The sequence below is a fragment of the Aspergillus heteromorphus genome (genome assembly GCF_003184545.1).
Source record: "Aspergillus heteromorphus CBS 117.55 chromosome Unknown BO70scaffold_13, whole genome shotgun sequence".
NCBI lineage: Eukaryota > Fungi > Ascomycota > Eurotiomycetes > Eurotiales > Aspergillaceae > Aspergillus > Aspergillus heteromorphus.
In genome coordinates, this window is record NW_020290418.1 from 665,473 (window position 1) to 680,192 (window position 14,720).

At 52.4% G+C, this 14,720-nt stretch overlaps 5 protein-coding genes across 5 annotated transcripts; 3 read left to right on the top strand and 2 right to left on the bottom strand.

Annotated features, from left to right (window-relative positions):
* Positions 1 to 122: 122 nt before the first annotated feature.
* On the bottom strand, positions 123 to 979 carry BO70DRAFT_315497 (nucleotide triphosphate diphosphatase NUDT15). The gene is made up of 3 exons (XM_025540314.1): positions 777 to 979; positions 514 to 719; positions 123 to 383 (listed from the first exon to the last, which is right to left on the bottom strand). The coding sequence occupies exons 1-3, from the start codon at positions 868 to 870 to the stop codon at positions 192 to 194; spliced, it is 492 nt and encodes a 163-aa protein (XP_025399248.1). The 5' UTR covers positions 871 to 979; the 3' UTR covers positions 123 to 191.
* Positions 980 to 1,094: 115 nt separating this feature from the next.
* BO70DRAFT_315498 (putative proline--tRNA ligase AIM10) lies at positions 1,095 to 3,491 on the bottom strand. The gene is made up of 7 exons (XM_025540315.1): positions 3,312 to 3,491; positions 3,177 to 3,255; positions 3,080 to 3,123; positions 2,939 to 3,029; positions 2,797 to 2,876; positions 2,619 to 2,748; positions 1,095 to 2,569 (listed from the first exon to the last, which is right to left on the bottom strand). The coding sequence occupies exons 1-7, from the start codon at positions 3,417 to 3,419 to the stop codon at positions 1,188 to 1,190; spliced, it is 1,914 nt and encodes a 637-aa protein (XP_025399249.1). The 5' UTR covers positions 3,420 to 3,491; the 3' UTR covers positions 1,095 to 1,187.
* Positions 3,492 to 3,673: 182 nt separating this feature from the next.
* On the top strand, positions 3,674 to 7,289 carry BO70DRAFT_379933 (RNA-binding ribosome biosynthesis protein MAK21). Its single transcript, XM_025545384.1, has 4 exons — positions 3,674 to 4,508; positions 4,560 to 5,683; positions 5,735 to 6,275; positions 6,341 to 7,289. The coding sequence occupies exons 1-4, from the start codon at positions 3,696 to 3,698 to the stop codon at positions 7,247 to 7,249; spliced, it is 3,387 nt and encodes a 1,128-aa protein (XP_025399250.1). The 5' UTR covers positions 3,674 to 3,695; the 3' UTR covers positions 7,250 to 7,289.
* A 3,172-nt stretch (positions 7,290 to 10,461) lies between these two features.
* BO70DRAFT_362419 (putative neutral amino acid permease) lies at positions 10,462 to 12,796 on the top strand. The gene is made up of 7 exons (XM_025543291.1): positions 10,462 to 10,553; positions 10,619 to 10,693; positions 10,772 to 11,090; positions 11,160 to 11,302; positions 11,357 to 11,483; positions 11,533 to 12,456; positions 12,509 to 12,796. Exons 3-7 carry the CDS (start codon positions 10,887 to 10,889, stop codon positions 12,587 to 12,589), a joined length of 1,479 nt encoding a protein of 492 aa, XP_025399251.1. The 5' UTR covers positions 10,462 to 10,553; positions 10,619 to 10,693; positions 10,772 to 10,886; the 3' UTR covers positions 12,590 to 12,796.
* A 335-nt stretch (positions 12,797 to 13,131) lies between these two features.
* On the top strand, positions 13,132 to 14,363 carry BO70DRAFT_44007 (amidohydrolase family protein). Its single transcript, XM_025548443.1, has 2 exons — positions 13,132 to 13,296; positions 13,358 to 14,363. The coding sequence occupies exon 2, from the start codon at positions 13,477 to 13,479 to the stop codon at positions 14,236 to 14,238; it is 762 nt and encodes a 253-aa protein (XP_025399252.1). The 5' UTR covers positions 13,132 to 13,296; positions 13,358 to 13,476; the 3' UTR covers positions 14,239 to 14,363.
* The last annotated feature ends 357 nt before the right edge of the window (positions 14,364 to 14,720 follow it).

Consider the following 14,720-nt stretch of genomic DNA (forward strand, 5'->3'; position numbering starts at 1 on the left):
GAATGTATGATGGAGAGAAGAGAATAACGAAGATCCATGGGGCATGGAGTTGGATAGCTTATTAGAGGTATATAGGTATGCTCTCTATGGTAAGAAAGAAAAGCCATAGTTCATCATCGTCGGTCATAATCATCATGATTCATGACTCATCTTCATTATGGTCATATTCCCACTAATTAGATGAAGTCCATTCAAACTCCATAACTCACCAAAGGGTCGAAGGTCTCTCTCTGCCTGAAGAGATTCAAGATGGGGATGAATAGTTGTCGTCCAGCAAAATCGTTACTTCCATTCTCCTCCGCGGTGCTCTGCTCCTGGAAGAATGACCGGGTTTGCTCCCACGTCACCCATTCCCACTTGCTGCATTTCTCAGGCTCCATTATCTAGTTACAAGCCTGTCAGTTTCTTCTTCATCTCATAGCATTGCTGAGTATATGTGAAACATGTCCAGAAACATTCCCCTGAAAAAAACAGCAATAAGTAAGCAAAAGCAAGGAGGAAGATACTACTAACCATCGGCTCCGCACTCCCATCCTGCAGAACACAGCCCACGAAAATAGTAACGTAGTGCTTGCCTTCCGCTTTCATGATATCATTGGTGGCGGTTAGGAAGCGAATATCCTTCACCTCGAGACCCGTTTCTTCTTGGACTTCGCGCGCCGCGCACTCTTCAAAGGATTCGTTGAGTTCGAGGTGTCCGCCGGGGAGGGCCCATGTTCCTGGGTATTTATCTTAAAAAAAATGATCTTGACGAAAGGGTGAAGGGGATATTGTACCTGAGCCATGACTTCCTTGTCTTCTGCCGAGGATGAACTGCCCCTGGGGGTTCAAGACGAAGACGCCGACGCCGATGCGGGGGTTGATGGTCATCTTGTATTTTGGTATGACAAGAACGGAAAGTGTTGAGAAGAAAGGTGATTCTAACTATCTATGTGGATTCGGTAGATGGTAGAAATGATATGCAAGAATTAGTCTTTATACTAGTACTTCGGAGTTGTGCAGAGGCGCACGATGACGGCAAGGCAGATTTATTAGGCGGAGGCGCCAAGAGCTGATTACTACTGGATGACTCGTGCCCGGTTACCTAGAATGGAGGGGTATATTGCAGCTAACTACGGGGTAGTCTATAGTAGTATACATTGGATCTCAACGGCGGTGCAGATTCAGCCTTGACACAGCCACACCGGTTAAAGTTTCTCAAGCAGGGATCGCACAAATTCCGGAAGAGCCTCAAGTGTCACATCTTCACGTACGTTGAGTCGACGACATTGCACTTCAAGGGAACGCTGCTTCTTCCACCCCTTGCCGACCACAATGATCACGGGGTATCCGATGAGGTCTGCGTCGCCGAGTTTCCAGCCCATCTGCTTGTCGCGGTCATCGAGGATCGCGTCCAAGGCAGAAGCCGGTTCTGATGTCAGCGCGTCATAAACTCCTTCGGCCTCCGCTTCCAATCCTTTGGCGGGGACGACGATGACTTCGTATGGCGCAATCGCACGAGGCCAATTGAGTCCCTTAGAGTCTGCTAGGGTATCTGCGACCGCGCTAATCATGCGTGATACACCGATGCCGTGACAGCCCATCTGCATGGACATGACCTGGTCTTTTTGGGAGGATGGTGAGCGGTCCGCTTCGTCCAGGTGGGCTTGGTCGACCACCACTGAAGCCTGCAGGACATCGCTGTATCGCGTGCCGAGGTGGAAGGTGTGGCCGAGTTCGGTGGCCTTGTGGGTCTTGGTCAGTCCATGACCGCATTTCGAGCACGGGTCGTTTTCATGCACTCTGATGAGGTTGAGGTAGTTGTTGGTTCCGGGGAAGCGGTCGACTTTGGAAAAATCAATATCTTCTGCTGCGCAATCGACTCCTTCAAGCGTGTCTGTCAATGGTGGGCGTTTGTATGCCCGCACATGTGAGTCGTACAGATCCAGCACCCGAGGACGCTGGCCTGAAGCCTCGTCTGACTTGATGTGGGTCGCCCATTGGTGGAGAGGGTTCTCGATGCTGATGTCAAGATCGATGCCCGCCGCTTTAGCTATGGATTTGACCGCGTGAGAGTTGACCTCCCTTTCGGTTGGCGGCTGCGTAGGGTCCTGCAAGGTATACTGCGGGAACCAGCACCGCAGCAGTGTGTTTTTGTCATGTGATACAGCCATCCATAGGCCCACTGAAACAGCTCGTGTCGATTCGCCGGACACTTCGCCGGTGTCAAACCCGGGTGAGTGGCTTGCTTGAGGCTGCTGGTCGTCAATATTGTGAGCCTTCCCATCTGCAAGCTCTTCATTGTAGACACTGTCACAGGTAGAGCAGCTGATGACTGTATCCTCGCCTTTCGCACTGGCGAAGTGGAATTCGTGGCTTAGACTGCCACCCATGTTGCCTGAGTCTGCAGCAGCGACTAAGTAGGGTATCTTCAGTTCGTTGAAAAGCTCGGTGTACGCCGCTTTCACGGACACGTATGTCTTCAAGGCGTTCTCCACATTGTAGTCGAACGTGTAGAGGTCCTTCATGATGAATTCGCGCCCACGAAGAAGGCCCTGTCTTGGTCGCTGCTCATCTCGGTATTTCCTCGCTGGATTGAGGCGTCAGTTTCTGGCTTGGAGAACGGGCATTCGTCTTACAAATTTGGTACACTCGCACTGGCAAATCTCTGTAGGATTTCGAGAGACTGCCCACCAGGGTGGTGATCTCCTCCTCGTGGGTGGGAGCGAGGAGAAACCGGGATTCTTTCCGATCTAGAAACCGGAAGACCTAGACACAGGTTAACAGAGTCCACTGGCAGCAGTATGGCATTCCTACTTCCGAGCCCTCTTTTAGACGTCCTGACTGTTCCCAAAGTTCTTGGGCGGAGATAGACGATAATGACACCTTCGATGCGCCTGCATGGTTGCAATCAGCAAAGGAATCTAGCCAAAGGCGAATCCGAAAGTCATAGACATACCAAGTGACCGCATATGCTTGTCAATGAGACGCTCTAGCTTATCTTGCACACGCAATCCAAGGGGAAGCATATGGAAGATACCCGAGTAAGCCTAATGACCGCATTAGAGGAAGAATTCAGTATGATTTAAGTGGCACTGACTTGACGCAGAAAGCCACCTCGGATCAAGAGGTCGTTTGCATCCTCTAGACGTCATTAGCAGCCGAGATTCAATACATTGGTCCAGTATAAACAGTACCCTTTTCGCCCTGAACGGGCTTTTTGGAGATGCCCCCCGTGGGAATCCAAAAGTTGGAGACCCGACTTCTACCATCAACCTGCGAGAGTTAGCAATTATAATATCTGCGTAGATAAAGTGCCAGGAGAGCTGTACGTGAAAGCCGCATTTTGATGTTCTACTGAGTCGAGCAATGCCAAAGTATGAGTATGCTCGAGATGTCCCGAAATAGCGGCCCGGAACCGGGCGAAACCCGGATATCATGGAGTCTGGCGATCGGATAGTACCTCAGGACCGGATAGCAAGCTGTAACCCAGTCAATGGGTGAAATACCACGACCAAACCAGAATCAATTGCGAACTAGATACATCCGATCGAGGCGGCATTCGAGGACTTTGGGTGGCCCGAGCGCCCGCCGACGGGTCTCGGCCCGCCGTTTCTCCGGCGGCCTCGGGGACTCGTCAATTTTTTGGCGGCAGAAAAAAAGTAGAAGCAAATCCCCATCATCGAACCTGCATCTTGGCCATACAACCCTTCGTCATGGCCAAAGGTAAAGGGAAGCGCTCCTCTGGAGCGAACGAAGCTATTCCTGATGGCGGAGTTGCTGTGAACGACTCCACCGCTGGCGCAGATGCCCTTCCACAGTTTGCGGAGGGTGCCTTTGCGGGCTTGCGACAGAAGATCGAACAGAGGCTGAAGGCCCAGAACGACAAGTCGAAGGCCAACAAGGGAAAACCAGCTCCCAAAGAAGCCCCGAAGAAAAACGATGCGCGGAAGCCCGAGCCAAAGCAGGCGTTCAACAATGATAAGAACAACAAGGGCAAGAAACGGGATCGCAGCGGCGAGGTGATCGCCAGGGAAGATAAGAAGGACTTTGCTAAAGGCAAGCAGCCGGTGTCAAAGAAGGACGACCAGGACGATATTCTCCGCCAGGAAATTTTGGCCCTTGGGGGCACAGAGGAAGATTTGGATCTTATTGCCGGTGTCGGTTCGGACTCTGAGGTGGAGGATGCTGCGGAGACGAAACCGAAGAGCATGTCTGACGATGCTTCTCTCAGAAAGGAGTTGTCGAGCATGCTGGCTGCCGCCGGTCAGGTTGTACCGGATGACCTAGAGGACGACGAGGTAGAGGAGGAAGAGGAGGAGGAGGAGGAAGACGAAGAGGAAGAGGAAGAGGAAGAGACAGGCGAAGAGGAAGACGAACTTGAGCAGGGTGAAGATGAAGCTTCAGAGGAGGAGGTTTCGGTGGATGAGCCAGCTCCCGCGCCAGCCCTGAAAGAATCAGCCAAGAAGGAAGTGGCCAAAAAGGAGGCCGCACCTGCAGTCATTTTCCCCAAGGAATTTGCCAAGCTCGTGAGTATCCTCAGCCCAACAAATGTGCAGCCTTCTAATCCAAATGTCTAGACTGTGATGCCCAGGTCCGATTGGTACAACACAGAACTCCCCGCGATACCGCCAGTAAAAGCGAATTCGGCATCTCGTCATGTCATGGAGCGCCTCCACACTTACGCTGTGTCACTCCTTGAGCAGGAGAGCAAGATGTACGCTGAAGCGCAGCAGGCGTCCGCCTCTTCTTCCCACAAGTTCTACAGCACCATTATGTCCACCGGTACTCTGAGTGATAAGATCTCCGCCTTGACTCTTGCCGTTCAAGAATCGCCCCTGCACAACACCAAGGCACTCGAGAACCTCATCGCCCTCGGAAAGAAGCGCAGTCGTGCCCAGGCCGTGGAAGTCCTGAGGTCCCTCAAGGATATGTTCGCTCAAGGAACGTTGCTCCCTGGTGACCGGAGACTTCGGGCTTTTGCCAACCAGCCATCTCTAATTGCTGCGCTGCAAGAACCAGCACTCAGATGGTACGAGGGAGATGCCCTTCCCGGTGGCCTTGAAAACAGTCACCTGATTGTCTGGGCCTTTGAGAACTTTCTGAAGGATCAATTTTTCGAGGTTCTCAAGATCCTGGAAGTCTGGTGCAACGATGAGATTGAGTTTTCTCGCTCCAGAGCCGTCAGTTACGTCTTCGAGCTGCTCAAGGAGAAGCCTGAGCAGGAAGCCAACCTGCTGCGACTGTTGGTCAACAAACTTGGAGATACGTCCAAGAAGATCGCATCCCGGGCGTCTTACCTGCTTCTACAGCTTGAGCAGGCGCATCCTATGATGAAGCCGACTATCATTGCGGCAGTGGAGGAGGTTCTCTTCCGCCCTGGCCAGAGTCAGCACGCTAGATACTATGCCATCATCACGCTGAACCAGACGGTTCTGAGCCTCAAAGAGGAACAGGTTGGGCACAAGTTGCTTGATATCTACTTTGCCGTGTTTGTTGGTCTGCTCAAACCTTCGAAAGAGCGCAAGGGAAAGAATGGAAAGTTCGGCAATAAACACAAGGGCAAGGGCAAGGGCAAAGGTGACAAGGGCAACGACAAGGATGACAGTCTGGCGCAGAGTGAAGAGGTGCAGGACAAGCTGACCTCTGCTGTTCTTACTGGTGTCAACCGAGCCTATCCCTTTACAAGCTCGGACACTGACCGGTATGTCTTGACCGTTTCCTGACTATCAGCACAGCTAACATGTATCACTAGTCTGTCGAAGCACATCGACACCCTTTTCCGCATCACACACTCGGCAAACTTTAACACCTGCATCCAAGCACTCATGCTGATCCAGCAGTTGACTTCCGCTCACCAGGTTGGTTCGGAGCGCTTCTACCGGACGTTGTACGAATCTCTGCTTGACCCCCGTGTCACCACATCATCCAAGCAGTCGCTATACCTCAACCTTCTGTTCAAGGCCTTGAAGAACGACATGAACACCCGGCGTGTGAAGGCCTTTGTCAAGCGAATCATTCAGGTCCTTGGGCTGCATCAGCCTGCCTTCATTTGCGGTGTCTTGTACCTGATCCGCGAACTGGAGAAGACGTTCCCTGATCTTGCATCATTGTTTGACCAGCCCGAAGAGAATGATAGCGATGATGAGGAGGTGTTCAGAGATGTCCCCGACGAGGATGACGAGCCCCTTCCCGTGGTTCCGGAACAGAAGTCACAGAAGCCTTCCACCCAATATGACCCTCGGAAGAGAGATCCCGAGCACAGCAATGCCGATAGGACGTGTCTTTGGGAATTGGTAAGCCCCCCTAGACTTTTCTTACAGACTGATCTTATTTGATGTGAGCTAATGCATAATTCCAGCTGCCTTATGTGTCTCATTTCCACCCGTCAGTGTCTGTCAACGCGGCTCATCTTCTCGATCACAAGCCGATGAGCGGACAGCCCGACTTGACCATCCACACATTGTCTCACTTCCTTGACCGCTTCGTCTACCGGACACCCAAGGCCTCTGCGCTCACCCGTGGATCTTCCATCATGCAGCCCCTCGCAGGCAGCGAGGCCAAGGATCGTCTGGTTAGTGGCGGCAAGCACATCCAGCATCTACCCCTCAATTCCGAGGCGTTCTGGAAGAAGAAGTCCGAGGACGTTGCTGCCGAGGATGTCTTCTTCCACGAGTACTTTAGCCGCATCGGCAAGGGTCAAGAGAAGGACAAGACCAAGAAGAAGGGCAAGGATGCCGCTGACGCGGACGCGGACGAAGATGAAGCCAGCGAAGCCGAGTCCGAAATCTGGAAGGCACTGGTTGACTCGCGTCCCGACTTGGAGGCCGGCAGTGATGACGATGACCTCGACATGGACGATCTCGAGTCCGCATACGACCAGTCCGAGGATGAGGGCGAGGGTGGTGACGACGAAGTCGAACTCAACCTTGACTCCGATGACGAGATGGAAGATGTCGACGAGGCCGAAGTTGAGGCGCCTCCTAGCAAGACCAAGGCTAAGAAGGCCAAGGCAGCCAAGGAAGAGGAGCCATCTGACGACGAAGATCCCTTCGACATGGACGTCTCGGACGACGAGGCCTTCTTTGACAGTGACGAGGACCTGCCGTCTGACGTGGAGCTCACTGCGGGTATGGAGTCACCGAAGGAAGAGGAGAAGGACGAGAAGCAGTCCGAACGCAAGAAGAGGCGCAAGCTCAAGCACTTGCCCACTTTTGCCTCTGCGGACGACTATGCGGCCCTGCTGGCCGGGGAGGACGAGGGAATGTGATTTCGCATCCTGTACTTACATCAATCATATTCTATTGCAGATACCACAAAAGCATGTTATCATTGGTATGGGGATATTTCAATTATCTTCTGAACGTAGTCTTCGTAGTTTGTTGCCAGCGTCAATTTCAAATGAAATCATGGTGCAACCGGGATGAAGCCTCGTCACCTCGTCCAGGGCAGTGCTGAACTTTTGCAACCTGTATGGGTACGTTTTTGGAGCCTTCTCGGGGCCATGGATTTATCCGCAGTACAAGACCTGATACGCCTACACAGGTCAATCAGGCTGAATCGGTACCCATGCAAGGCTGACGTTCAGGTACAGATCATGCCAGCACGACTCCGCTTTCGAGACTATATGATCGCTGACGTGTGCAGGTCTAGGAGTTAGAGCATGCCTTCCGCACCCTATTACAATTCCAGACCATAATATGATACCTCAGACGGCTGTAATTCCCCAGACGAGTCACTGGTTGTTCGAAACGAAGCAGGCTCTTAATGTACGGCATATGGGAGTTTCACGGCAACCTTTGAACTTTGCTAGGTATGAGATTATTCAAGACATCAAATCTTGGCTCCAGGATCCAAAGGGAAAAGCAAACGCAGGAGACGTGAAGCGTCGAGCAGATCGAAAGACAGCTAGCTGCTTTATCGCCGCCTCAGACGCCCTCGCGAAGGTCTTCCCCGACAAACGTCCCACAATGCCCGCCGAAATAATAGACCTGGGCGGCTATCTCACGGAGACAACCATGGCAGTGACTCCGAATCCGATGACGGCCGCAGAAAACAAAACCAACCCGATGATAATAGACCATCAATGAACCAGAGAAGGAAGCCCATGCGATCATCTTCAGAATCCGAGGACGAAGGAAACGCTAGCCCTAGTTTCACAGTACACGACGATGCGGAGGAACGCAAACGCAGAAATATGCAACAGCTGTTGAAGTTACTGGAGGAAACTATGACTGAGTACTGTATCTCCTTAATGGAAAGGATATTTCAAGAAGAAAGTCTTGCACAAGAGATAGATTTGAATGAGAGGATCTCTGCTGCCGACCCGGGACAATACAACAAAATAATGTATTATGTCGAGTTGGCACAAGATAGCCAACTGCACACAACTGTCAAAGCGACATCCAACTTGACGACTGTGCCAATCCATGCAGGGCTTTCACGGGCGATTTCAAAGCACGAGCGGTTTGCTTCCATATCAGAGAATAACTGCTGCTTCGTTGAGCTTCGCGAGTTGTGTCCATTATCCAAGGACTTTGTTCCTAAGGAGAGCCTATCGCTTCACAAACAATATCTTACCTCCTGTGTTCAAGGTTCTCGCTAAAGATAACAAGCCGCGACATGCCGAGTATGTGCCAGCGGAAGAACTACGGCTGCTGGGATGGTACCCTGCTGCCGGTATGGGGAGGTATCACTTCCGCTTTCAGATGGGTACCACAGAATCGACAAGATCGTCCATCTACCGCGTGCGCATGACAGGGGAAATCATTGGGATCTGGAGGCCTGCGGACTATGCCCCGGACTTTTGGACTTGGTCGGCGACATTGCCTGAAAGCATGGAGAAATTTTGTTCGAACCCCTTGGAAGATTCTCGTGAATTTTAACTGCCCTGAGCGGTAATGAGGGTTATGATACCTAGTATCAGGTAGCCAGTTTAGAATACTAGGAGGGTCTACTCCGTATCTGATTCGATATGAAACTGTCGCTGATGAGATGACGATATTCCCTGTTTCGGGCAACACTCCTAGTTGTTGTCTAGTACCGCAAGATCGACCGATCTAGGTCCCAAGTTAGGCTCTAGATCAAACAAAGACCTAGAGCTTAATCCCACTTGCTTCCTGTAGGCAGATGATCTGGCATGTTGCTTTTGACATTCAAGTTCATTATTAAGTTAACTAATTATGCGGGCAGTGATGAGTAAGACGACACAGTCCCTTGCATAAGGACTTGCCGGGACCACGATGGGCAGCCACACGTGGGCGGGGATCACGTCATCTGTTAGCGCATAGCGTGCTCGAGGTTTAACCAGACGCTGAGCCAGTCAGTCGAGTTTTGCCTCGCTGGAAAGACCGGACAAGTCCAGGATGCGAGAGCAGAGTCATGGATGTCTTGTCGTATGACCGTCTATTTCTTTGTTATGCAGAAGCCTCTTTTATCACACCACCAAAGAAGGCCAAATTATTCCGATGGTGGCTGAATCCATGGCGCGATCCTGGTCTCCCTAAGTAAGTAGATGTGCCTACGGAGTAGGAGGATATCATAATCCATTCCCCGTGAACTCTGGCCTGCTGTGACTCTCGCTGTTGCATGTGGTATTTTCGATGGTAGGAATACAATCCATCGAAATTTCTGCATTCCTCGCTGCCCTGTCATGCTTGGCTGGACGGATGCGGGGCAGACTGGATCGGGCGGTTCCGCCGGCGGAGCCAGCTGGGCGGTGATTGGCGGCGGGGAGCTCGACGTTGTACCGAGAACGGACCAATGGGGGTGGGCCCTAATGCGGCCGCAATTCACGGCTTAGCCGGCTCGAGCTTTACTCTCTCCCACTGACGGAAGTGGCTGCCACTAAGTCAGGTCCGGAGGATATGGAGATAGCAGCTATCTATCTAGGTGCCCGCCTGCCGGTCGGCTGGAAAGCACGGTCATTTCATATATAGAGTTTGGGAACGGGGAAGAGCACCCATCTAGCTACTGGATATACAATTAAATCTCGATTATCTGGCTCTGTACCAGGGGCGGGAGCATGCAGGACCGACAGTTAGTTACTTTACTTCAATCCATTGAGAATGCCGGGCTGGAGCACGTCATCGGCCGACCAGTCCAGGCAGTTGGTCTCGCCGGCCGCATTGGGCCGCGCCAGTCACTGGATCTCCGGGGCCCTTCATCGCAATCAGCGACCGATGGGGCCGTTTTCTGCCGTTCTCCTGCCTGGATTCAATCGTTCTTCGTTCTTTTGATCAGCGCCTGTTGGCTCTCTCCTGTGACTAGGTTCAAGCTACCCGTACAGGCCACTAAAACCCGTCAGGCGCGCCTTGGTAGAATCCAGCTTTCCACAGGTTAAAGAAATAAGCGCATCCAGAGTTTTCGGCTGCGTTTGTGCACCGGCCTGTATTCCTTCCTTTTTTTTTTTACCAGCCTGGGACGTCATTTCTTGTCTCCTCTCTCCTTTTTTCTTTTTCTGTCTCTCGTGTTCCGTTGCCCTGTTGCTGGTTCACCACTGCTTGCCCTCGCCCCCGGCCTAGTGTGAGGATCGGCATCGTTGCCTTATCGCCGCGCATATTGAACATCCAGAGGTCAGCTGCACGTGCGTCCAGCAAGATCTATTCTGCTCAATCTGACAGACTATTTCACCTGTTAGATCCTTCTTCTGCCTTCCTCCTCTCGCCTTCCGTCCTCACCCTGTACATTTTTTCTCACCCTGTCCATAATCTCGGTAAGAAAGTCCGGAGTTGCTATTCTGTCGCATTCCAATTTGGGCTGCGGGTACTGACTGGGTGCCTGTTTCCTTTAGGTTGTTGCAAACATTGTCATCTAGCGGCGCAGTACATGCATCTAAAGGTCTCCAACGTCTCCTCTTTTTTCACCTTCCCCGCTTCGTTCCACCTGCGGCTTGTCCGCTCGATAAAATGGCGGAGTCCAACACAAAGATCGTCGATCCCTACCGTCGGTCGTCGGTCTCCGATCCTCTTGCAGACAAGTTGAAGCCCACCGACCTAGAGAGTCAGAAACAACAGGTCGGGTCAGGTTCCGACTCGGAAGGTGAAATTGGCCGACAGATTGAGCTCGAGTCGGAAAACTCGATAAAGTACAGAACATGTAGCTGGCAAAAGGTGCGCGTGAACTCTCCACGTGGAAATACAATCAGGATGCGCAATTGCTGACAGTGGAGCACTTTCCAGACGGCCGCTCTCCTCTTTTCCGAGTACATTTGTCTGGCTATCATGTCGTTCCCGTGGGCCTACTCCGTTCTTGGGCTGGTACCGGGGTTGATCCTCACGGTGTTCATCGCTGCGGTCGTGCTCTATACCTCCTTGACCATCTGGTATGTGTCCGACTCGTTGCGCTTTGATTAAAATCCAGCTCTGACATCTTCTAGGAAGTTCTGTTTGCGGCATCCTCACGTACGCGACGTCTGCGACATCGGACAGGTGATCTTCGGGAACTCCAAGATTGTTTGGTACGGCACAGCGATCATGTTCTTGCTGAACAATATCTTCATCCAGGTGAGAGTGCTCTCGGCTTGTTATTCGACATATGCTGACATCACCCTAGGGCTTGCATTGTTTGGTCGGCGCAGAGTATCTTAACACGATCAGCAACCATGGGGCCTGCACTATCGTGTTCTCCTTGGTCACTACAATCATCGCGCTGATTTGCTCTCTCCCACGGACGTTCGACGCTCTGTCAAAGGTTGCGACTCTCTCCGCTTTCTTCACATTTGTATCTGTCCTGCTCGCGATGATATTTTCCGGCATTGAGGCGCACCCGGCGGGCTACACCCCTGCGCAAGGCGACCCGATCGTGAAAGCCCTTCCTGTGGCGGGAACGACGTTTGTGTCGGGCATGAGCGCCTTCTTGAATATCAGCTACACCTTCATTGGTCAGATCACCCTTCCGAGTTTCATCGCGGAGATGAAGGAGCCCAAGGATTTCTGGAAATCGGTCACCGTGGTCACCATCGCCGAAGTGATTGTGTTCAGCTTGGCTGGGTCCATTGTCTACGTGTACACCGGCAACCAGTACATGACCACACCAGCATTCGGGTCGCTGGGTAATGAGGTATACAAGAAGGTGTCTTTTTCGTTCATGATCCCGACCTTGATCTTCCTGGGTGTGCTGTATGCGTCCGTGTCTGCTCGTTTCATCTTCTTCCGCATATTTGAAGGCACGCGCCACAAGGGTAATCATACCGTTGTTGGATGGGCAGCCTGGATCGGCATCCTGGTCGTCCTGTGGGTGTTGGCGTTTATCATCGCGGAGGTGATTCCCTTCTTCTCCGACCTGGAGTCGATCATGAGCTCCCTGTTCGATTCCTTCTTTGGCTTCATTTTCTGGGGGACGGCCTACCTGCGCATGCGACGGGAGGACTACGGACCCAATTTCTACAAGAACCGGGGCATTCGCGGTTGGATCGGTGCGATTGTCAATGTGTTTTTGATTTGCACTGGGCTTTTCTTCCTTGGCCCGGGAACCTACGTGAGTGTAACCCATCCGTCCTGTCAAACGAAACTAACGCAGTGTGTCGCAGGCATCCATTGAGAGCGTCATTATCAGCTATGAGGAAGGAACCGTGGGCACCCCGTTCTCCTGTGCCAACACGGGATTGTAAATATACCCGACAGGAGCCCTGCTGTCTTTTTCCCCCATTGCACACACTTTAAAATCCGGCTGGGGGTGCCGGAACGTCAGAGCGATGATGGTTATTTAATGAATTCTCGCCATGTGTTACATTGGATTCTGTTTAGTTGGACATACCCTTGGAAGCAAATGAAACATTGACTGCCGGCGCCGTGATTGCGGCAACAGGCTGTGCGCCCTGGAGACAGGAGTCGCGTTTGGCCTGTCCTCCCTGTTGGGTTGTACGGCGGTTGATACTGTCATGCTGTTCCTGTAGATTGTAATGAGTAACTTTCCGCTTTGGGGAGCTGCTTGTAAGATCGAGCTTATGTGCCTTTAGCTACATAAGCTAAGCATCAACAGCCCAATTCCATCCACAGGACGGTTTTCAAGGAGTCAGCCGCGAGTCAGGCACACGTCGGGCTCGGATTCTGCGGGTTCTGCGGGCTTTGCCCCCGCCCGAAGCATAGTAAACAACAGGCATAAATACCCTCCCAGAACCACTCCCATTCCCTCTGAACCACATCCTTCCATTCTCACCCCAACCCCAACACCATATCCATATCCATATCCTCATACATCCACCATGTCCACATCCAGCCCCTACACGGGCCCAATCTTCGACGTGCAAGCCCACGCCATCAAACCGAGCACCTACTCGACCGTCGCGACGAGCATCCGCACAAACAAGAACCTAGAGCAAGCCACCGCGACCACTATCTCAGATGACATCTGCGTGCAGCTGGCTGACGATCTGCAGGGGGAAGCCCGACGGCAAACGCTCGGCCGCACGGGCATCCAAGTCGTGACGATCAACGCTTTCTTCCCGCCGTCTCTCCCCGCGGAAACCCTCCTCCGGATCATGGACGACACGAACGAATGGATGGCCGCGAGAACAGCGACAGATCCCCAACTCATCGGCATCGCGTCCATGCCCCCCGCCCCCGTGCTCGCCGCAGCCGCAACACCCCCAACGGCACATGCTACACGCAGCAAGCCCTCACCAGTCTCCGGCGCGCAATCACCGACCTCGGCCTAAAGGGCCTCATGTTCGCATCCAACTACAACGGGGTCTTCCTCGGCGACGCCTCCTACGACCCCTACTTCGCACTAGCGGAGGAACTCAACATTCCCGTCATCATCCACCCGGCCGTCGAACCCGTCGAGACGCCACACATCGCCCGCAAAAACATCCCCACCTACTCCGGCTTCCTGAACGACCAGCGAACCACCCTCCTCGACCTCGTCCTCTCCGGCCTGTACGAGAAATTCCCCTCCCTCACCATCATCGCCACCCACCTCGGCGGCGGCATCCTGTCCAGTCTGGGCCGGTTCGGGGCCCTCTCGAAGCGGTTCCCCGCGGACGCCTTCTTCGTCGATTCGCACGGCGTGAAGAGGGCCCTTCCCAGGCCGATCCCGGAGTATATATCCCGGATGTATTTTGATTGTAACAATGCAGACGTAGCGGATATTCGCCATGCCGGGGAGGTGGTCGGTTACGATCATCTGCTTAGTGGGACGGATTTCCCCTGGACGGATGATGGGTTCACCCGCCAGGTGTTGGGGTTGGTGGATGAGCGGGTGAGGGCGGATTTGGCGTATAATAATGCGGCGAGGATTTTTGGGTATCCGGTTCTTTGAGGATGGATGCGGATGCTACTTCTGACCGGGTTGGGTGGATATAGTTTGGTTGATATGAAGTGGAGTGGAATGGAGTGGAATGGAAATGATACCCCAGGTTAAAGAGGGAATGTATGAGTTGATAGTCTAGTCATTACGGACTTAACTGATTGGTATAGTAGCTAGTAAGCAAGGTCAATATTGACAGACAGGAACACGAACAAGAAAGGAACAAGGGTCAAGAAACGAGGCACTCCACATAGGATAGTATAACTAATATATACATACATGTGTACTTAAGCAGAAGTATTTGTCCTCTACTTACCTTCAGAATGAATATCCATATTACTACTAGCTACGTCCCTCTCAGACAGAAATACAAAAGCCTGCAAAAGACCAGGCCACAAAAGCGTGAATCCTCTCGACCAGAGCATCATCAATTCAATTCTATCAAATCTCGCCAAAGGACTTATAGTACTTACCACCACGATTGAAACAGATCA